Here is a 24,482-nt window from a genome sequence, read left to right as displayed (position 1 = left end):
CAGACCTTCACAGCCCACGTAGTAAAGATCAGGAGTCAAACAGACTGAAGCTAGCCTTCTGTTTCCTGACATTTTCTGTGAAACTTCAAAAGATGACCCTGTATATCTGACTCGCTCGTACTGTGTGTGCCTGAAACAAAATAAATCTCCAGAACAGAAATCTGTATTTAGACAAAATGACAAAAGTTGCTGAAATTGTGTGTTTGCTGAAAAGGTGCATACTGCTGCTTTAAAGGAAATTTGCCTCACAATCAAGCCAGTTAATAGAAAAAGAGTGGCTATGACTGGCAGCCAATGAAAATGAAGCAGAGGCGGGCTTTACTAATTCTTCAGGTAAATAATGCTGCCTTCGACTAGAAGTCTAGAAAGCAATTAAGGAAACTTCAAACTATCCACTAGCATATCATTTATCCTAAGAACGCAAAGAACACCAGAAATTACACATTTCTAAAAATTCAGGATTTGAACAAAATGATCTGCTATTTAATCTGCATATCCATTTTAAAAATGACATATGCATCGATATAAATAAAAGCAAACCTGGAGAATGATGCAAGGTTGTAAGGTTATTTTTAAACCACCACCACATTTATCAGCAAAGAATCTGTGTATAATTGTTTTCATAATCATTTTTTAAAATGACCTGCTCTACTTAACAGCGAGTTAAAATACGTGAATACGGTGAATACATGAATACGGCTTCACTAATAAGACCTCATTAACTCGAGCTTGATGTAAAAGCTTGGCCTGTTCGATATACTGTTTATTGTTTAGCTTAAGAGTTTTGACTTGCCACGGGTAGATCGGCGTATACGTTTGTTTAATTTATTGTAAATGCAGCACTATTTATGTGAAAAAGCAAAATAAAAAGCAGTATGTGAGAACCTGCGCATTAAGACAAATCATTTTTGCCCTTTTTTTTTTATCTTACATATTTATAAGATCTGTTTTTCAGTGATCCCTCACTAGTGCTGCTGGGTAGATAAGTGTGTTTTAAGGTGTTTTTATACTTTTGCAAAAAAAATACACGTTTTTTGTTTTATGTAACCCTATCAGAAAGGGTTCCCAGTAGAAAGCTCCTGTAGTGAGCCAAGGGCCTTAACAATCCAGACAACCTCTAGAAACCGTCCTATTTTGCATATGCGGATTGGGATGTAGCCAAACAAACCAAATGGAGCAACTGATTTCACCGCAAATCTTTTTATTATGTCTACACATCGTTTCGGTGATAAAACACAGCTAGCCAAAGATTCTGAGTCTAAACTTAGACGCGCTCGCCTTATCTCAGTGATCTTGAACGTGTATGCTTGAACTTCTCTTGCACCGATTTGTTCAGCTGAACAGTGAAGCAACACATTCGACACAGAAGACTCAATCTCCAACACACACACTGTCCTGACAGCAGATAAACAGTCCGTGCTAACAATAGCCAGGTGCTTCTGTTTAAAGACTGAAGCATGCTGATATCGGCAGAGGGGTGTTATTTGAATGTATACTGTACCACTGCTGTGAGCTAATTAACACATAGGCTCAGAATGACTTCTGTAAACTTTTCTGCCGGAGCAGGTTAACGAGATCTGCAGAGCGTGTGAGTGACTCACTGCTCAAGTGCATACTTTGGGGTCTGTGTTAAGTTCTGAAGTGTGTCGAATGGACAGAATGAATACTGCACACACACACACACAACGCAGGAACCCTCTCACACAGCAGACTAAATAAAGACAGTAGCGTGGTTTCTGCACTCGATCTAACGCACACTAACTGAGCTAATGCTGGCTACAGGGTATCACAAGTTAGACCATTTATACCAACAACGTCTTTCACAAACAACTTCTTTCCGTGATATTTAAAAGTAAAACTTCGCCTAACAAAAAGCCTTAGTACAACAACACTTTAATTGATTACTTTGAGCGTCTTCTTGAGCGTCTTCAGAGCGTCTTGTGTACGTTACTATGTGTTAATATGCACGACTATTGCAGTCACTATGAAAACAATAATATAGCTATTAGAACATTATTACAAGCGGAAAAGTCCCGTGCGGAACGACGAACACTTCACGAGTTCAACGGTCGCAGATTTGCCCACGTAGTGAAAAGGGGGCAGAGCTACCAGGCGCCGATGGTGGATGAGACAAAATTTAAAAATAGCTGCCAACACTTTTATAAAAAATGTCTTTTAAATCAACCGTCGTTTTAAAAATTTGCCGTATTCCGTTAAAGCTAGCAGACTAAATAAAGACAGTATCGTGGTTTCTGCACCCGATCTAATGCACACTAACTGAGCTAATGCTGGCTACAGAGTCACATTACGCCTGTTTGACCTCATTTACCATTGTCTAGGAAACAGCTTATACTTCTGGTTAGTAAAAACCTGCTAATAAATAAAGGAGTGCATAATGTGTAATAGGTCATTTGGGAAACATCCAGTATCATAAACACCATTTAACTGGTCAGCATATAAAAGTCAGTGTTAATAAAAAAAAAAAAATGCTGAATCATTTCCTTCTTCATTTCTTCTACAGAACTTAAAAATGTTCCTTTAAAATGTTCCCCATGTTCCTTCACCCACATTTCTGTCCATCCGAGAGCTTCTGCCTCTCTGACGCTGCAGCTGGAATACAATCACAATCTGGTAGTAAACTTAAATACATAATATATATAAAGCCACCAAGTAGACGGTTGTCGGTTTATTTAAAGAGTCAGTGTTTGTCTTTCCAGAAGACTCTGAGATGTTAACGCCTCTGAGATCTCAGCACACATACTAAACTGCTGCCAAAGGAAACACTAGATTTTTTTAATATCATCTCATTCAAGTGAAAAGACCGCAGTATGTTTTGCGATCCCAGTCCCGCTGTTAGACCCACTTTAAAGTGTTTACCGGCGTATTTGTGGTGTTAGTTTCATTTAGAGAACAAGAATGTCAACTCTGTCAAAATGAAGTAAACAAAAAAACAGCAGTGTTGGCAGTGACAGAAATGCAAATAAGGCAGAGACAGGCATCAGTTGTTGGTGTTTTGCAATACAACTGATAAGATCTGGAGAAGGCGGTGGAATATTTGAGCTTTTGTCTCAGTGTGCTTTGTACGGCTTATAAGAACCCACAAAATTAGCCTGTTCTCGGTGTGACGTGATATTTTATTCCTGGTGAAGTCAGTTGGAGGGAACGGAACAGAAGATTGGAAATCGCTCTAAAGATCTTTACAGAACGTGAAAAATTTGATCAGGAGAAACATTTGTAAATTTCGAGTACATAAGTCATAAATCTGAAACACTGCCCGTCTCTGACGCTACGCACAATTTCCATCCGCAGGCTGCTGGGAAACGCACGGTGACTAGGTTACACAATGACATCATCTTAGGGTCTATAAAAAAATAATAAAAAATTAAACGTGGCCAGGGAAGGAAATCCTAGTGTTTGTGTGTGCTGACTCAGTAGATTAGGTTGATAAAACGTAGACACGAACACTTCGTATACTGACGTTTACACAACACAACGTCAAACATGGGGTAAACTGTGCTGTCAAAGAATGACGTTTCCCATCCGTTTCTGTACAAACATGCAGCAAGTCCAGGCGTGACCAGGCGGGGTTTGTCACAGAGGGGTCTGGAGTGAACACTGGGAGAGTGGGAGGAAGGAAGGAAAGGAAATAGAGAGATAGCTATAATCTGGGTTTGGTTGCAAAACTGTTGCTCATATCTCGCGCCTCTCCATGACGTCCCAGCTTTACAGCTCCTTCAGGCGATGACTCATCAGGGAACGCTGGATCTGCTCTGATACAGCGTTTGGAACAAAACAAGATGACTCTACAGGATATGACAAAGAGCCAAGAGAAACGCACGCATGGTTCTTCCAGCCGTCTTTCTTTTTAGCAATCCCACTTTTCCTTGGTGTTTACAAGTTCGGACTCCCTGTTCAACAAGTACATGGCGCTCAAAAAAAAAAAAAAAAGCAAGCGGTCTTCAAGGGTTAAAGTTGTTTTAACACGTTCTAGCGTATCCAAAGCACTTTTGTTTCCACATCCTTTATGGGTTCCATTAACAAATGTTTGGCTTCGGTCCTTTTGTATGTTGGACGCTCTTTCAAATATCCCGATTCTCTTTTCTTACATGCACGATATCAACGTTGGCTTTAAAATTAGAACTGAACCTGCTGTCGTTAAAATACCTAAAGCCGTCCACACCCTCTCCAAACAATCGGCTCGCTAATAATCTGATCCAGAGAGGCTATCGATGCCGGAGCACGTTTTCTCCAGCAGTAAGTGTGATAACAGACATTGTCCAAATTCAAAAACTTGCCTTTTTCTGCATTATCATTTGTACATTAACACCCTGCATGTGTTAGTTGGACAAGGAAAGCTAAAGAAATTCTATAATAGTAATAATAAAAAAAAAAGACTGTAGGTAAATTGTTAAAATAACTGAGATGTTGTGTTATGTTGTGTTTCTCTCTTACATCTTGGAGTTTACTGACTGCTGCATTTAATCACAAGCTTCCTATAGGTTCAAACTGTCTAACCAATCATGTCATGAACTGACCGTTTTAAACATTTTGTCTAAACTGTAGAAAATACGGAATAGAAATAGTGTCCAGATTATTGCTTGAGCTTTACTACTTCAGAGGTCTTAAGCCTCTGCAAATAAGAATCACATGCCTGTAAGTATTCACTGAAAACGCCGTATAAAGTTTAAAACAAATCATCTTAAGCCGTGTTTGAATGCTTTCCACGGATTACAGAATGCCTCACACGCATACACACGCACTCTCGCGCACGCTTTCTAGTGCATGGCGGTTTAAATGATAAGATAAGATAAACCTTTATTCGTCCCACAATGGGGAAATTTCTCTGATACGGCAGCAAAATATATAAAAAGAATAGGGACATAATATAATACAGTATATACGACACAAAATATATAAAAAGAATACGGACATAATATAATACAGTATATACGACACAAAATATATAAAAAGAGTAGTAATTACACTGAAGACATATTGCACATAGGTAATATTGCACATTTTTTTAAATTTCTGTTATTGCACATGTTTTTGCAAAATACTTTCTTATTGTTTATTATTGCAGTTAAACAGTAATAACAGCATGTATTATGGTGACTGGTTCAATGGGAGCAGCTTTGATTGTAAAGTCTAATAGCAGCAGGGAGAAAAGACCGTCTGTATCGCTCCTTCAGGCACTTAGGCAAAACCCCTCGTTTCTGTGAGCGTGGTCATTCAGACCCAACTGTGTGTCAAAACGGTCTTCGTGCTTCAGAGTAAATGAACTATTTGTTCTGTTGTTTTTTGATAATTTTTAGATTTCTGTGAAAATTGAAGCAAGCAGGTCTGGGAAACAAACTATTACACTGACCAAACTGTTCCACTTAGAGAAATTGAAGTTTCGTCTGACAAACTGAGCTTGGTGAGTCAGTCAATGCACCTAGAAAGAAAGTAGCAGAAATGCGGCCAATTAAAATCTGTAAACGTGTGTAAAAGTCATCAGCTAGTTTGTGTTGTGCGCTCATTGTGGGTTGTGATTGCATAAATACTGATACCACATATTTATACTGCACACCAACCCTGTGCGTTGACTCTGAGTGAGGGGATAAATGTAAATATCACAACACCGACTGAAATATTCACATTCAGTTTTTGTGGGATGCGAGTTTGTGGGTTTAATGTAAAGGAAGATTCACATTTTTTGTGTGCAAATATTGAGCGTTGAGAATTGGGTAATGCGAGTGAAATTTATATTGACATTAGCAGCAGTTATGAAACAACTCCAGTTGGGCTTCTTCAAGCAACTTGGTGAAATGAGCTAAAATTATTACGGTTTCTTCTTCATCACTTCCTCCAGTGAGTCTAGACTTAGTACAGAGATGACTCTCTTTCCTGAGGTGTTTTTTTTTTTTTTTGTGGTGCTTTGTGTCCTTTGTACGAACACTGGCCTTCCAACAACTCGTTACACCAACACACACACACACACACACACAATAAAGATCAATTCTGGGGCATAGAAATATGATGGTTGGATGATGGGAAGGTCTGAGAAGGGTTGCCATATTGTTTTGATCCGACAGAAATTTTCTGGCAATTAATCACTCTTTACAACCATGGTGAGCAGAAAAGACTCACAGAGAACATCAAACCTTGAAACCACAGAAGACAATCAGCCAAGAACAGGACTACAGTGGGTGCAGATTCACAGAAACCGGACAACTGAAAATTATTGCCTGGTTCGCCTGGTAAGAATAAACAGCATGACTCCATGAACTCAACCTGCCACATGTCGACAGTTCAGGCTGGGAGTGGGGATGACTTCTTTGTGCTCTCTGGAGCCCTTAATACCACTCGAGCATAGTTTGAATGTCACAGCCTATCTGAGTCTCGTTGCTGACCACATGCTTGTGTGTAAGCGTAGGTTCAAAGTGGTGCTAGGAACATGACAATGTGAGCTTCAGTAAACTCCTCAGTCATCAGATCTCAACCCAACAGCATGCGGTAGAAGATGATGAGCATGGACCAGAATCTCAAAGGAATGAATTCCATCACAATTTAAAATCCGCTGGTGATTGTATTATGTACTGTGAAAAGGTTTTCAAAGCTTTGGAACAGTGGGCTAAAAAAAAACAAAAAAAAAAAAACAACAACACGGATCTGCCTACAGGCTTAAGAGCTCCACTCTGCAGTCTAAAGAAATACATTATCCAAATTAGTCAGCTCTAATAAGGTTTTCGGAGGTCTTATTTAGAGAAAACTGAAAGAAAAAAAGTTTGAAAGCCACTGAGATATAATGCTGCCTTCGATTTTCCTTGCAGTTCAGCTCACAGGAAGAACTAAAACTGAGCAACGCTGACCGAGCACAAGGCGGAATGGGTAGTGAAAATTTAGTATCCGGTGAATAGGGAATGTAGATAGATAGTTTAGATAGAAAGCTTCACTGTGCTTCATTAAACGATAGCTCTGTGACACAGGAGCTCCGAGTCAAGTCCCACAGGATTAACACACAGTAAGTAAACAGCAAGACAAATGCAGAGCAAACTGGTTCTCTCGGTTTGCATGTGAGGAGCTTGTCCCTGGGGGAAACCCCGAGGCTGAGAGTAGCAAAGAAACTCAACCAGACATCCTGCTGCAGACGAGCTAAAAAAACCCAGACAAGGTTTCTGGATCAGTAGCATGAGGTTTATTTGATGATACATGTTTCTCTGATGAACATTACCTCACTGTTGTGACCAAACACACCTTCAATTATAATAAAAAATAAAAATAAAGAAAACAAGCTCGACGAGATGCCGTCTTTTACAGGTGTGATATTAAAACGAAGTTCAACTGCCTTCATGCGGGTATATTAAGAAAGCGTGATGGTGTGTTCGTTGCAAAATGAGTACCCACGTAGTCTTGATTCCTGTTATGACAACTTCAGGGAATTGAACCGGTTATATGTGCATTTCACACTAGGCTAAAGGTCTACACACACACCTTTGAGGTCGGTTTTGCCTGCAGTCAACACCACCGCAAACCTATGTGTTTTTATTTGCTTGGATAATACATTGTATTTTTGAAACCTGCCCTTGGAGGAGCATGCTTCTTCTGACACACACATGAAGCCAACCTTTAGTATTTTTATAACTACCGCTCATGCTGAAGCTCTGAGGAAAGACAGTCAGCCCTCTTCTGCATACCTGAGCTCACAGCTAGCTTTGCTTGGTTAGTGTCACTGTGCTATTAAAATGTAAATAGAGAGTACAGTTTTTTTCCATGTTATCCTTTGGCCTTGAGAAGACATCCTCAAATCGTTTTACATTTACGGATTCCATGAGGTAAACTATAGCAACGAGCATCTCCATTCCGTGGGATTTTTAGCAACACCATTCTCAAATGCAAAATCTGCCGAAATAAAGTTGCTAGCTCACTGTAAATATAGGTCATTCATTTTAAACAAGAAGTAAACACTTACCTGAAGTGCCGCCAAATGAGCATCATTAGCTTACTAAAAACAGAGAAATGGTGAAAGCTTATTGTAACTTTTGAATACCTCGAATTTCTTAGACTACGGGGACATTAAAGCAATCGACTGCTGTCTAAAGCATATTCAACATGGTTCATCATGGACAGAACAGTAAATTTAGAGCAGATGCTTTGCAAGTATGAATGGGCAGGATAGCTAGCTTACAGATTAGCCTTCTTGTTTGGGGGGAATGAATGCTAAATATATATAAATGATAGAAAATGCAGCTCGTCTTGGCCTGTGATCGGTCTGCAAAGAGGCAAATTTAAAAAACGTTCCATACAAGTTGGCATAATATGCGAGCTGCAGATCCAGTACTTGGCCGACAATTCAGCCGTCTCTCTTCACTGCAGCACTCCAAGCCTTTCACTGAGCTCTGTCTTTTAGAAATCGATACACTTTCATTTCTTAAAAGCAAGTCTGGTCCCTGGCCTGAGGGAACATCCAGCGACTCTACCACAGAGGATATCCAAATTAAAATGAATCTGTCATTAATTCAAGCTACCGGTCATGTAAAAAGATTCGAGCTTGGTTTCAAATCATGTTTCAAGTCAACCGGATATGTTTTAGACTTAGTCACATCACTTCCTGTGCCATGGCTTATACTCATGTAGTCGTAGTTATGTACGACTTTTAAGCACAAATAGACAGGTTGGTAATGATCATTTTAATCACAGAATGACGCCACCCTCATGCCCCCGGCGCCACTGGGTTGTGTTTACAGACTAACAGAATGCTTGAGCTGAAACAGAAGCCAATTTTTCAATAGAAAGCAGTTAAAAAAATTAATCGGGACAGGCACCTTGTGAGCCACACTAACTTTCAGTCATCCGGGAAGCACCCCAATACAATGTGAGACAGGAGAACAAGGCTGGGGCCAGTACCCCATTGCGTTTAATGAAATGAGTTAATAATTCAGTCTTGCCTCTCAGCAGGAGTCTGCAGGAGAAAGAGAAGCGGCATTAACTATTCACGCCCCAAAAGCGGCACAGATATGGTCGTTACATAAGCCACGCTGGGGAGAAGACCCACTGGTCCTGGGACAGGCGTCTTACGGCTTCTTTGTTGAAGATAATGGCAATCTGTGAGCTTGGACATCTGATCATCGGCCATCTGTCTGGATTTACCGTGTGCGTTAATAAGGCATGGGGGGGGTTTCATCCCAGGAGATTTGAACGCATGATATAGATCTCACTTCATGGGCTCAGAGTCTATTTACAGCTCTGAAGCATAATAAAACAATAAAAAAAATGAACAACAAGATAAGAATAAATTCTCACAACTTTTATTTGTAGTATGTGTACTGATCGTGTGACGCATCGGCTACGTCGGTTCTGATGCTGCGCTATTTTTGCACCTCGCCGCCGCTTCTAAATCTTGTGATCGCACACAAGCTCCTGATGCCATGTGATTTTGGATTTCTACTGACTCACAAGACCTAGGCTCGTGAAGTCACAGGTCAAAGGTCATCCAGATGAAGTCGGCATACCAAAATGCAGAAGTAACCCCCACCAGAAGCACATGTCCTGAGTCCTTTTCACTTGGTGATAAACACTGCTTGGCTTCAGCTTAAAAAAGAAAAGAAAAGTGGAAACGTGTCGCTTTAGCAAAAATTGAAAAAAAAAAAAAAAAAAACATAGCAAAAATTGGAAAGGTTAAAGTGAACTGTTGGAACCTCCGCAGAATTATACCCTGACCAATAAAACCCAAATAACAGCTCGGCTTTTTTTTCTGGGTAGTGTTTTTTTGGGGTATGTTTCATAAACCACACCAGGTTCAGGGTAAAATCCGAAGAGAAATACAAAGATTTGGAGCAAAGCTATGGAAACATGAGAAATATACAGATAAGGCTTGTGGCACTTTATTACACTCCTGGTGTAAACACAGGCAGATCTAATACACTGTTAAAAACGTGTGCGTTTTTTTATTTAAAATAAATGAATAAATATATATATAAATAAATAAATAATTTGAATAATCCATACTGCACAAATATTAAAATGACATCGTATATAAATGTGATTGACGTGCCATGACGTGTGTGTGTTCACAGTTGAAACATGACTCCTAATCTGTCTCTCTCAGCTATTTGACCCTGACTGCCTCTGGATGTTTCACATACCCATGCTGATGGCTTTAAAAGGACCACCTGGCTATCTAAAATCTTTCCTAGCGCTCATGACAAGACTGAGGAAATATCATCCAGACACCAATAAGGTGTCCATGCAAATTTTGGATAATCACAGTACAGCTTGAAAACAAAAAAATAGGTTTGTTATTTTAAGTAAAAGTAAATAGAATCAAAGGCAAGCAGCCATTGAGGCGAACTGAAATCCGTCCTATTTCTGAAGAAAACGGCGTAATCGAGTTTCAAAAATTGGGCTTTAAACGCCCGGGGGTATGAAACTACCATACAGTGTTTCAGATTGCCATAGACACGTCAGAAGAGACGGAACTATGATTCATAACACATTGGGCTGCATGTGAAATTACTTTTTTTTTTTTTTTTTTGCCTCAAGGCTGAACTAGTTATTACCGCTCCATAAAAATGTCCAAACAAACCCAGCCTTATTAAAAAGGGGAACTGTGAAAGGCACATAAGTCTCCAGCATGCAAACTGTTCCAGACACACAATGATAGCCATATTTAACACAAACAGGATGTTGCACATATAGAGAGAGAACAATAGCTTCCCTAATTCTACCGTACGTCGACCCGGTTAGCCGGAATCGAGCGACCAGAGACTGACTTTCTACTGTGCTTTTAGCGAGAGGAGCTTGTACTACGGATATTTCTTGTACTTCCTCTGCTGGAACATGTGTGACCAAACTTTGCATAATATTTGTAGTGCACGGTTTTATGCACACAGTTTGCGCTCTTTCCGTCCGTATCGTACAGCGTGTCTTAGACTGCATCAGGACGGTGTGTGTCCTTCATCATCACAGTGAAGCTTCATCTCCGGCTCAATCAATACACACAAATAAGCTCGATATTACAGAAACTCATCGGGAAGTCACTAACTGCACTGGATTGGACTTTCTGTAAAGATATCTGCTACATATACATCATCCTGCTCACAAACCTGTATCACATGGGTAAAGTCATTTAACCAGATAAAAACTTAGACAGACACGTTTTTCTTTATTCTGAGAAAACTCTGAGCTACTTATTACAGCTTAGCTGCTCTGTCTGCTTGGGATAAAACCCAAATCTGTGATTAACCTCCTCCCTTGGGCTCGTTAATTTTCTGTACAACATTGTGACACCGAGCTGTGATTCCAGCGATTGTAACGTGCGACAATTCTCTCAATGTTGTGTAAAAGAGTTACAACACATTATAAAGCCACGACTCCGGCTGACCGGTGGTGAAAAATTCCTCAGGTCATTTCTGTGGCTGACTGAGGTACCCACAATTTTATTTCCTACTCACATGATTTTACAAAAATAAAGAGATTTTTTGAAGCAAGGTACCACTGTGACGTGTATAAAATCACGATAGGAACAGTAGCATGTGTAGCTCCTGGTAACATGCCAAAGAAATGTAGGAAAAAACGCTGAACATTTTTACTTTGTTCTCTGGGGGAAAAAAAAAAGAAAGATCAAGAAAAACTTATATTTGCTTCTGTTTTTAACTCTAGTGTTCTTTTTAAACCCACAAAATAGATCTGTGTAAAAAAACAACAACAAAAATCATCATCCATATTAGTGTGCAATGCCAAATTTAGCAGCCACAAATACTGAGAACTTCCTTGTGGTGCACATCTCATGATCATCGCTGAATATTCTCTCTCACACAAACCACATACACAATCTAAAGCCCCGCCTGCTCAGAGCAGCTCATTTCAGGGTACAAAGCTCTCACTTGAATGGCCTAAATGCCAGTGCGGCTCCTAGTCACCGTGCCCTGATCAGCTCAATAGTCCCCATTGTGTCCTAACGGTCACTGGTGGCTTGCAGAATCGGCTCGATCTTTAAGCAGCAGCTTGGCCGGCCTCACTTCTCCTCTGAGCAACCCGAGCCTAGCGCATTAACGCGGGGCATTTCCGTTCTCTGCGTTCTAAAAAGCCTTTGGTGGAAAATCATAGACGGGTCAAGAATGCTGAGATGGAAAGCAGATTTAATGATACAAGCAGCGACCTCAACACTCGGTGGCTGAACTGAACACTGAGCATCTGGTCTCATGATATAAAGTCAAGCATTAACAGACAAATAAGCACTAATATTTTCTAGGAAGAAAGTCACAAACAGACAAGTAGAAACAGACAAATACACCCTGAACACGGGGTGTACACGCTGTACCAACTGGAGGAAAGATAATTACTTAATTAATTACTTAAAACAATTACAGACAGCAAAATAATGTAGGTGACTTTTATTGCCTTGCAAAGGGTCTGTTTGTGACTTTTCAGACAAAGAAAAAAAATGGAATTAAAAGGGGAATCGTGATGCCACAGCATACAAGACTTTATCCAAGAAAGCTTTTCCAAGCAGCGCGGTCTCTTCCAAGGCTCGCAGAACAGCTTGATAACAAATCAAACCATATCCTGAGGCTTTCACAGTCACCAGATCTCAAACTAACTGAACACCTACAGGATATTTTTAAGTGATGAGTTCAACAGCTCTGTAACCTACGATCATCACCCTACTATCAAAAACCAGCTGAGGAAATATGCAGTGTTCATGGCTCCTGTACAGCTCCAGAGACATGCAGCATCCATGCCAAGGCCCACTGAACAAATAGAATTAATCAGCTTTACTTTCAGGAGCATTATGTTGAGGTTGAAACATAAGAATGGAAAACATTTCGTGTGTTTTTTTATAATCCGTTTATGAGCCTGGGTTATTGTAAGAGCATTTACTTCTCAGTTCATTTTACATAGTAAAACACACTTTTTTCATTTGTCTAAGCTGTTAAGCTTGCAAGCATAATAAAGGTCACATGCACAGCATGGCAGAAATGATGACACGATAATCTAAATCTTAAAGGAGATGCTGCTGTTAAAATCCCGTAGTCTTGTTTTTTTATTTATTTAATTAATTAATACCTTGAAAATGTCAATTTAAGGAACAAGATTAGGCAATTATTACACTGAAAAATAAATACTGGCACTACGCGCTAGACATTCAGTAAATATTGAAAGCTTCAATATGGTCTCATCTACAGAAGGTCATCACTGTGGAAATAAAACGCTGAGTGTCCTCGACAGAGACCGACCAAGCCATCAGCTCTACCAAGATCAAAGCAGCCTGACAGGACCCTCCGAATACCCCCAGATTCACACATGCGCATTCTCTCACCTGCCCCCTTGGGGGTTAAACAAACACAGATAAACACAGGCTTACAACAGGTATGATGGATCATCTGTTACAGACGTTATCGTGAATGTTTACTGCCTTGACGTAGTGCAGCAGCAATGCCTAGCATGTTGACATGTTGGCACTTTCACACCTCCTAACCACGATGTCTCCGACTTCACAGCCATGGAATAAACAACATGCCGAAGTGCTGTGGAATTTCTCCTATTTCAGTGGAACAAATAAATCTCTGCATGTGAGTGCTCAGGTTTTAAGACATGATGTAAATTTCTGATCTAAATGCGTTTTTTTTTTTTTTTTAATTTGATCGATTATACTGTAAAATCGCCGAACCCTGGCAGCTCAACTACAGAGAAAAGATGTCTGGTATCGAGCTGGGCATGCTGGGATTAGTCGGTTTGTTAGTCACAGCGTGTGAGTCACACCTTCATTGACATGGATTTTGTAAAGTCACGTGATGTGACAGATTTACATAACTGGTCACTGAAGTTAATAATCAGTAATCAAGTTTCCTTCTAAATCCATTACAAATGATGCTTTATGTTGTAAAAAACCAACTTCCTTTTTTTGGAAGCATTAATGTTTATTTAGGAATAAATTTCACCAATTACACCAACTTCCTTTTTTTGAAATAGAAATCTAAACATGGCGAATACCACAAAAAAAAAATCTAGAGAAAAATTCACAGGTCTTTCCAAAAAGCTCTGCGTCATGATTTGTGTTAGTTTATGTACACAGAGTCAGGGAGAAAATGACTGTACAAATGCATCCCACTTTACACGTCTCAGACTATCGGCCGGCCCGCGATGCTGATTATTATCTGCAAGCTTTGCCCAAACTCAGAGGCGTGACCGTGTTCGAGACATGTTGAGTCCTGCGTCATGTCGGTGGATCGGAAAATTTGTAAACTCTAAGCCTTGATTTTTCTTTCCATGTGAGCTTAAGCCACTGCATTTAATCCATAACAGATCTGATAACTGGTGTGTGCGTAAAATACATTCGGTGACATCTGGAAATCAGAAATCTTCACTTCTGGTTTCAAATTACCTTCACATTTCGGTCCTGGCCGTGTTCTCTGGGAGAGAGGGAAGGCACACACTATCTCCTGTCAATCAAAGCGACACTAGCCAAACCCACGCGACAGTATGTGAAAGAGGGCAGACAGTGCTTCCGACTGACAGTGTTGTACACGAGAGACTTAATAAATAATGATGAAATACTCTTACAATTAAGCCAGTAGGTCAAGTGATCAGGTGATTGATGATATAGACAAAACAGTCATTTTCTTTAATGATTTCTTTAAAGTGTGTCTTCATTGGAATATTTACAAAGAACGTGTGATGGTATAGAACTGAGCCAAGATGTGTGTATGATCATTCACATACTCTGGGCCAAGTAATAATCTTAAAAGATTTAGCTTCAGTCCGGATTCAAACTCGTTCTGATTTCCACTCCTCACGTTTTTCTTTCACAGCACCGTGACACTTCGATCACACAGAATCTTGATGAAGTGATGGAACGATTCAACATGCCGTGAATCACGAGAGCCAGGCGTCAATCTGATGACCAATCTGGCACTGTACGTCTCCACTTGACCATACGGTGCAGTGTTTACAGCTTTTACAGCTCCTCTCGTTACAGTTGCCATGGCTGCTTCTTTTCCCGTAGGTGCGACAACACGCTGCCTCGGACCATAACCCACACGCCGACTGGTGCCAGTTGTGTAACTGTATTACTCAGCTGAGTCCACGCAGACATCCCACTGTCCTACACACACACTCAGTGAAATGCTTAATTCTATTGTACTGTAATAAGGGACTAAGCTGAGAACTACAGCCCTTCAAAAGCATGCACACACACACACACACACACACACACTCTCACTCTCTTACACAAACACACACAGTGAAATCACAGGCTGCTTAATTCTATTGTACTGTAATAAGGGACTGAGCTGAGAACTACAGCCCTTCAAAAGCATGCGCGCACACACACACACACACAGAGACACACACACAGAGAGACACACACACACACACAGAGAGACACACACACACACACACAGAGAGACACACACACACACACAGAGACACACACACACAGAGACACACACACACAGAGACACACACACACAGAGACACACACACACAGAGACACACACAGACACACAGAGACACACACAGAGACACACACACACACACACAGAGACACACACACACACACAGAGACACACACACACACACACACAGAGACACACACACACACACACACAGAGACACACACACACACAGGGACACGCACACACACAGGGACACGCACACACACAGGGACACGCACACACACAGGGACACGCACACACACACAGGGACACGCACACACACACAGAGACACACACACACACACAGAGACACACACACACACAGAGACACACACACACACACAGAGACACACACACACACACACAGAGACACACACACACACACAGAGACACACACACACACACAGAGACACACACACACACACAGAGACACACACACACACACAGAGACACACACACACACACAGAGACACACACACACACAGAGACACACACACACACAGAGACACACACACACACACAGAGACACACACACACACACAGAGACACACACACACACACACAGAGACACACACACACACAGAGACACACACACACAGAGACACACACACACAGAGACACACACACACACAGAGACACACACACACACAGAGACACACACACACAGAGACACACACACACAGAGACACACACACACACAGAGACACACACACACAGAGACACACACACACAGAGACACACACACACACAGAGACACACACACACACAGAGACACACACACACACACACACACAGAGACACACACACACAGAGACACACACACACACACAGAGACACACACACAGAGACACACACACAGAGACACACACACAGAGACACACACACAGAGACACACACACAGAGACACACACACAGAGACACACACACAGAGACACACACACACACAGAGACACACACACACAGAGACACACACACACAGAGACACACACACACAGAGACACACACACACAGAGACACACACACACAGAGACACACACACACACAGAGACACACACACACACAGAGACACACACACACACAGAGACACACACACACACAGAGACACACACACACAGAGACACACACACACACAGAGACACACACACACACAGAGACACACACACACACAGAGACACACACACACACACACACAGAGACACACACACAGAGACACACACACACAGAGACACACACACAGAGACACACACACAGAGACACACACACAGAGACACACACACAGAGACACACACACAGAGACACACACACAGAGACACACACACACACACACACAGAGACACACACACACACACAGAGACACACACACACACACACACATTTTCTCTCACACACACAGACATACACACACTCACACACAGACACACAGACACACACACTCTCTCTCTCACACACAGAGACAAACACACACACTCTCTCACAAACACAGAGACAAACACACACACTCTCTCACACACACCTGACAACAAGGGCTATTGTGCTTCCTGCTGAATTGCTGGTGTTTTGCATGATGGTGTTTCAAAGGAATTTGAACTCGGACATCAACACGACACACACACACACACACACACACACACACACACACACACACACACACACCCCAAGGATATTTTACAAATATTTGGCAGCACGTTTGTTAATATTTCAGACATTTGAGACACAAAGCCACGACCACACAGAGGAAGAACAGCTGAAGCTCAGGCTGAAGGGCAGACAGTTGACCGGCACTTCATCAAAACCTGAACACATTTACAGGCCAAATAACCTTTAAATAACCTTTAAAAACACGACACACAACGTGACACCATGTGTTACATCTAGTATATTATTGTCAAATGCTTTCTTTGGAACAAACTGAAGAAGCTTGAAGAGGAATCCAGTGGCTTTGTGTCGTGAGTCACGTCATTTTATACATAAAAACATGAGGATTTGTTTTTTATTCCAACTAAAAACATTGAACACATTTTCAAGTCTAGACATGAAATGAATCAATGCTGCTAGCTAGTGTTTATTTTTACATTTCCTATAACAAAAAATACTCTCACACACACACACACACACACACACACACACACACACACACACACACACACACTCTCTCTCTCTCTCTCTCTCACAGACAGACACACAGACACACACACACACACACACCTTTGTTTACAAAAAATAAATAAACCTAACAAACTGTCGTGTTTATTTTAAACCTTTTACATTAGCCTCCTTTTCACAGACTTCTAGGTAAAAAAAAAAAATCTTGAGCGGCTCCGTCTCATTACGAGAGTCCTTTAAATACCAAGGGCACTAGATAGGGTGTATACTACGTTCTATATAGTGCACATAGATAGTGCGCGTGAAGCGGTTTGGGACGAAACCCCATTCCATTTTTCAACCGTTACCTTCTGAGAGCTCGAGCTCCAACTCCGCCAGCTGATCCTTCACCTCTTTGGGTAAAACCGCCAAATCTGCACCGCGGTCCGCCATGGTGAGAAATACAACTGTTAAATCTTCTCTTTTACAAGTTCTGTCAAAACGTTTCGTCGGTTAAAATCCCTCTTCGGGGCAAGACACGAAGCGCGAGTCAAAATCCATCCGAACAACTGCTCGCTCCGCCATACTGTGGGAACTCGAGTGATCACGTGACCATGTGCACCGCGTACAATGAAGTTAAACTACACCCCCCCCTCTCTCCCTCTCCCTTTCCCTTTCCCTCCGCACAGACACGCCCTCTCGGGATTTATCCGCGCTGTGATTGGTCAGCGTTGACATATGTGTTTTTTGCGCCATCTGGTGGTCAAAACCCAAATTAAAACCCAGATGTCAAGTTGATCAAGTTGAAGTCCCTTTTTTTCCCATATTTTAGCAAACTATATGAAAATATACATATACATATATATATATATATATATACATATATATATATATATATATGTATATATATATACACATTTTTATATATATAAAAAATACACCTCTAAATCATTTCAGAGCATCACAAGTCACAAATCTAGACTATTTTTTTGTACTCAAGCTTTACTTTTTACTAAAGCAGTGTGTTTTTGGGAAGATGTTTTTTTCCACTCATACTGTGTAAAATTTTCTATTTCTATCATTTTTTTTAGGACACTACTGATTTTCTGTTACAAACAAATCCAGACCTTTGGCAAGAACCGAACATTAGGGTGCTATTTGTGAGGAATTCTTGGACCCTGCACACTGCTGCTTGTGGCTTCTTTTTTTGAGCTCTCAGCATCATAACAGAACATTTAACGACATAAAATACTTTTATCATTTAAACCGTGCTTTTTATTCTATTCTCTTATTACATCTTTATTGCTTCCTTTAGAAAAAAAACAGAGCACTTTGATGACTTTTAAACACTAGCACATTCCAGCTGAACATATAAAATCTTTTATTGCTTCACTTTTGGTTAATTACATTTATTACAGATAAAAGACACAAAAATGGTGTTTAATTGCTTTTTCTTTAATCAAAACTGCAGCACTGCAAGTGTGCATCGTATTTCACTTCGACATGCATGAAAAAGTAAATACATTTATATATAGTACACATATGTACAGTAAAGAAGATAAAGTCTAGAATTAACATCAGTCCAACCGGGAGTGTGTCTTTACAATTAGAAACCGAAAGAACGTCTTTCAATAGTTGCCTTTCTACCTACATACCTTGTTAACCATTACTATTAAATACAGATCTGAGGGATTATGTTTTTATCCTTGTATTATTCTGTATTAATTCCTTAATAAATTAACAGTGTATTAACATTGAAAATATAGGGTGTAAAAAAAAAAAAAAAAGTCCAGGGCCAAAATTCTCTTGTCAAAAATGAGTTGGAGGTGAAATAAAAAATGACACGGTATATAAAAGGCTACATCTGTCTTAAGGCATTCTTACTATTCTTTAAAAACTGGGGTAAAAAAAATCTGCAAAGAATATGATTACATAGTAAGATGAGACGCTCATGACGAAAAATACGTAGGCCTAAAATGTTCTACATTTCAGTATTACAAAAAAAGGGGAAAGGGTCTTAGAGAAGTATTTATTATCACAGTCCTCGCTGCACAAAATAAAGAACAGTTTAAAAAAAAAAAAAAAAAAAAGTGCCGGCAATCATTATTTAATATGAAAGCTGAAAGTTTTCCCTGCCCTCCTCTATCCCATATGAGAACACGAAGACTGAGAACAGCATGAACGCCACATCGCTCAGTCCAGCGTTATCGGAGCGTAATCGTACTGTAAGATAAGCGTTCTATGGCTGCTGCGAAATCCTTGAACCTTCCACGCACATGAATGACAACACTTGCTAACCCATGTTGACAATGGACACGCTGTAGGAAGGACATACTCAGCAGCAAAGGTTATAAAATACAAAAGTCTATAAACCTCGATCATATTTTAGTGCATTTCGACGTGCCGTTACATTCTCTGCTAATTACGCTCCATGTAAAATACACGATGAAGGGAAATTCAAGTCTCACACGTACTGCCAAAACATTTTCCGTTCAGTTTAAAGAAATAGTTGGGTGAAAGAAAGGAGGAAAAAAAAAAAAAGAATAAATCAACTTTATGCTAAATTCACATTTCTCCCAAATGAACTCGGTCAGCCAAGGTGTTTGCTTCTGGTCTCATTTTAAATGCTACCCATGAATCAAAATGCATCCAGTTTTATTTTTAAACATGACAGATTTCAGTGTGACCTATCGTGGTCTATAAAAAATGAATGAAAGCATCACATGGTGCTAATGGCAGTGATCCTGGAAAATCAAAAGCCCATTTTCCCCCTTTTCCTAAATGCCTCCAAGCACACTCAGAGGAACGTGCTTTCCACCATCTTTCAGATACAGGAGTCCACATGCGTCCCAAAAGTGGCTAGCGTGGCTGTGATTGACAGACACTTTGTGATCCCTCCTCCCCTGAGAGTTCAGGGTTCGTACTTGTGTCCTACAGACGACTGGGCGAACGCTTTTCTGTCGCGTAACTCAGGAAAGGATTTGAGGTGAGACAGATTTCCATAACGACAATTTAGACACTAAGCACATCTCGGCTGCGTTCAGAATAATTAAAACGTTTTAATTTCTACCAAACTACAGCTTTAACCCATTTTGCCATAATATTAAAGGGAAGTTTGAAAACAGTCCAGTTTCCTTCCACCTCTTAGTAAAGTAATGTGACGCAGTAACATCGAATCAGGTCCAGATGGCAGTAAAGAGCACAGTACACAAACACAGCACAAGCTGTTCATGTTCTCCCTGCGGTTTCAAGATATACAAAGGCATATGTGTAGTTACATTCGTTGCAATACAAAATATAAAGCTTTTTATTAGATTTTTTTTTTTTTGTTAAATGTTCTGGTTGATTCCTATATTTGGCACAGAGACTTCTGTGGGCAACCAGAAAACCGTAAAACCTGACCTGGGTGTTAGAGGCACTGCAAAGTGTTAAGGCAGAATATTTTGTTCGAGCAACAATACAGGATGTGTGCATTTAATGCATTTCATGAGCAGGAGTGCGTTAATGAGTGGGTATAGCAGGCATGTGCCGATTATTAAAACAAATCCATCATAGCAAATGCCAATGGCATATACTTTGGCCTAAGGGTGTACAAACTTTTGAACTCGACTCGATACTTTTTGGGTTAATAAATAAAAACAAATGCCTGTTTATGCTAACATTTTATTTATTCCTGTCTGTAATCTTTCAGTTTTAGGATGAGAGTCGTCAGGAGTTTTCACATTTTGTGGTTAATTCCATACCAACACACAGTTAAAAAAAAATGTAGCGCTGCTGCTAATAGTTGCTGAGTCACTATTAAAGAATTACAGGGTTGTGCATATAATGAATGCTGAGCCTCCATAGGGAGTCTTTTCAGATGGAGTGTAGAGGTATTAATGATGTCCATATTTTGTTCAGTATTGTGATATTTATCTGATCATCAGCACATGCCCTCTAGAGATAATACGTATTTATTAATTCAGAATTACCCCAAGAGACGACGATTCGGTTTTGTTTTTTAAACAAGGCCACGTTCCATATAAAACAATTAAAAGCCTGACTTTTGTGAATCTCAGCTCTAACACAGCCTGTACAATCAGTAGAGCTAAAAGCTGAGAACTTTACAAGAGAAAACAAAAACGCACCAGACAAGCTGGAACCATCGTCGAACTCTGACGCAACAAAGGAATCCCAACAAGGAGATTTCAATTAACATTGAAATGTAACCATGAGCCTGTTTACGTCATGAAGACGGGGGCACGAGGCTACGAGGAAAACCGAACGACACGATCGAGCGACGTGTTTAGGAGGATGTGCCAAAAATATAGCAAACAGCATAAAAATAAAGCTTGCCAACATTAGTGTATCAGTCCCATGAATTATAAATTTTATACTCTGATGTATATTCCTGTACACATACAGAGAGACACACAGACTCGCTCACACACACGCACAAGCATACTATAGTCTCACTGATTATAAACTCTTTGCATATGAAACATATTATAAAGGGGTAGAAATGAGGTCAGATCTTGGTGAGGTGTTCTCTTGGTCTCCTTAAAATTAAAACCGAGCCAAAATGTGAGGGACAAGATTTAAGATACACACATTGGATTTTTTTTTCTTTCATTAAAAAAAAAAAAAAAAAAAAAAAATATTGCAGAGTTGTGGTTCATGTGAGAAAAACGTGAACGGCAGTAAGTGTGAGCGTGTACGACACCACAACACATGCTAGGGCTGATCGATACGGTCGTATAATATCAATATCGTCGTCACGATATTAAAACATCACAATACTCTTCAGTGAGTAACCGGCTTTAGGACCCGTGTGTGCTGCATTCATTCCTTCTCCGTTTCAAAATGAAAAAGGTTTTGGCTTTACAATTAGAAATATTACTAAAAAAAGCTTGTGTTGCTCGATTCATTTTGGGGTGAAATTGAATGAACTAAAAAAATATATATATATTATTTTATTTAACAAGTAGTCGACCATAAAGGAGGCCGAAGATAGATCTTTTTAAATGAAATATGAATGAACGCCTTCTCCACAGACCCGTAAGTTGTCAGTGCTTTTATAACTACATACATACTGTAGTTACTCTTTGAATCATCCATCTGATTGGATGTTAAAACCTCTTTTTGTATCATTTTTCCTCTTTTCCTCATTCTGATCTGTTTGAAATGTGGGATAAAAAAAACCTAATCCCATCATTTTACATAAAAAGGCTTTATCATTTTTTTTTGGTACTCAACTACACTTAATGCCTTGGTACACGTCACTTATCGTAAAATGAAGTATTGTGATGTGATATTTTTGCCATATCGTCCACCCCATCACACGTGCGCGCGCACACGCTCTGCGGCAGCACTTCCTTTTCACTTACTGCCACTGATCAGCCATTCACACTGCACTGTGTATGTAAATGAGAGACACGTGTGCATAATACCTATGCATCAGATTACAGTCATCATTGTCAGTCGTTCAGGAAGCACTGTTCTGTTCTACAGTTTAGCTGAAGAATGAGAGTGAAGATGGAAGGTGACGAGTATGAAGAGGGCAGGGATGATGGCGCAAAAGTAAGTGGGCTTAGTAAGGATTTTGGATGAGAGTAAGGATGAGGATCGGAGTCCAGCCCCCGTAGTCTATGGCATAATGAACAGGAAGCTCTTTCGTTCTCCAAAGTTTTTTTTCCCCAAATTCTCTGGGCCAGCTCCGGGCCAGAACAGCATGACAGTGTGAAAGTGAGCCAGATAGAGGAGAAAAAGAGGATAGGGAGGATCTGGCCTCATCCCTTGCTCCAGTCCTCTCCTCTCCTCGTGCTGGGCTCATCATCTGGCCGAGGGCTGGGCCTGTGTTGTCATGATGACGTGCGAGGGCCCGCTCTCTCCCCGCTGGGTGCCCATGCCGGCCAGCACGGACATGGCTACGGCCTCGGCGGCCGCCCGCGAGCTCACACCGTTCGGCCCTGACGATCCTGAGGGACTCAGAGCCACAGAGCTGTGCTGGATCACCGGAGCTGGAGAACCCGTGGCCTCACACATCTCCTTCATGGATTCTTCTCCTGCAAGACACAACATGCACAGATCAGTGACAACACTCACAAGCCCTGAATAAATCACTTAATCCATTATTGCTGAATTTCTCAATCAGATGGAAATCTGAAAATTTCTATATCCCTGTTGTTATATATCAATACATCATTGTCTCATTTCTCTATAAGAGTATCTTTAATCTCTATATAAATCTCTAATCTCTCTCGCTCTGTGTGTGTGTGTGTGTGTGTGTGTGTGTGTGAAAATACACATTACATTCGAAATTCTTATTTTAATTACATTCTTTATTACAAGGCTAACATGAAATATTACATGTGTCTCGTGTATATAGAATACAGTTTTTACACACGTTTTAAACTAGATCTGAAAGATATCACGGTGGTGCTTTAACTGTGTCACTGGTCAATTTTTTCAGTTTTGCTGAAGCAACAAGACAAGAACCTAAAGTACTAAACTGTCACACCTAGCGCACCTTTGGCTGGGAAAGGATTTGCTTCTAGAGAGTTCCACCAAAGATAAACAAAATGTAACCTTTGCATGACCTTGTGTGTGTTCCTCCTGATTTTTGTGCTGCGCCCATTGTGTAAAACCTGGTGCCTCGAAATTGTTTTTTTTTCCAGTGAACTTTCAAAATTAACAATATGACTCATTTAACAAATGAATGCAGAGGTAATGTGTAATCTGTGACCATCTTTATTCACAAAAAGTTATGTTCTTTACAAGCACACGTTTGTACTGATCCTTTTTCTCATGGAGTGACTCACCTAGGTAGGCAGCCTTCTTCTGTAAGGTGGTGACGGGACAGTCCTTATGGGCCAACAACAGCTGCTTCAGATGAGCCACTTCGTTTCGTAACAGAGACACCTCATTCTGACACACACACACACACACATTTCAAACAAACATACTCATTTAAATGTTGATCAAACAGAAACATCTGCTGCG

The 24,482-nt window shown here is 40.5% G+C and overlaps 2 protein-coding genes across 5 annotated transcripts in view; both read right to left on the bottom strand.

The window, feature by feature from the left end:
- Positions 1–18,109, bottom strand: part of dip2ba (disco-interacting protein 2 homolog Ba) — a 55,649-nt gene extending 37,540 nt beyond the window's left edge. The window contains exon 1 of the mRNA XM_060894991.1: positions 17,870–18,109. Coding sequence (XP_060750974.1) covers positions 17,870–17,954 — 85 coding nt within the window. The 5' untranslated portion in view covers positions 17,955–18,109. The remainder of the gene's footprint in view (positions 1–17,869) is intronic.
- An 826-nt stretch (positions 18,110–18,935) lies between these two features.
- atf7a (activating transcription factor 7a) overlaps positions 18,936–24,482 on the bottom strand; it is a 29,160-nt gene continuing 23,613 nt past the window's right edge. For all 4 annotated transcript variants that reach the window (XM_060893953.1, XM_060893951.1, XM_060893952.1 and 1 more), the window contains 2 exons: positions 24,302–24,407; positions 18,936–23,545 (listed from right to left, as the gene is read on the bottom strand). In XM_060893953.1, the coding sequence (XP_060749936.1) occupies positions 23,313–23,545; positions 24,302–24,407 (339 nt within the window). In that variant the 3' untranslated portion in view covers positions 18,936–23,312. The remainder of the gene's footprint in view (positions 23,546–24,301; positions 24,408–24,482) is intronic.

The sequence above is a fragment of the Tachysurus vachellii genome, chromosome 19 (genome assembly GCF_030014155.1).
Source record: "Tachysurus vachellii isolate PV-2020 chromosome 19, HZAU_Pvac_v1, whole genome shotgun sequence".
In the NCBI taxonomy this organism is placed as follows: Eukaryota; Metazoa; Chordata; class Actinopteri; order Siluriformes; family Bagridae; genus Tachysurus; species Tachysurus vachellii.
The sequence above is the reverse complement of the archived record's forward strand: the minus strand, read 5'-3'. Positions and strand labels throughout refer to the sequence as shown.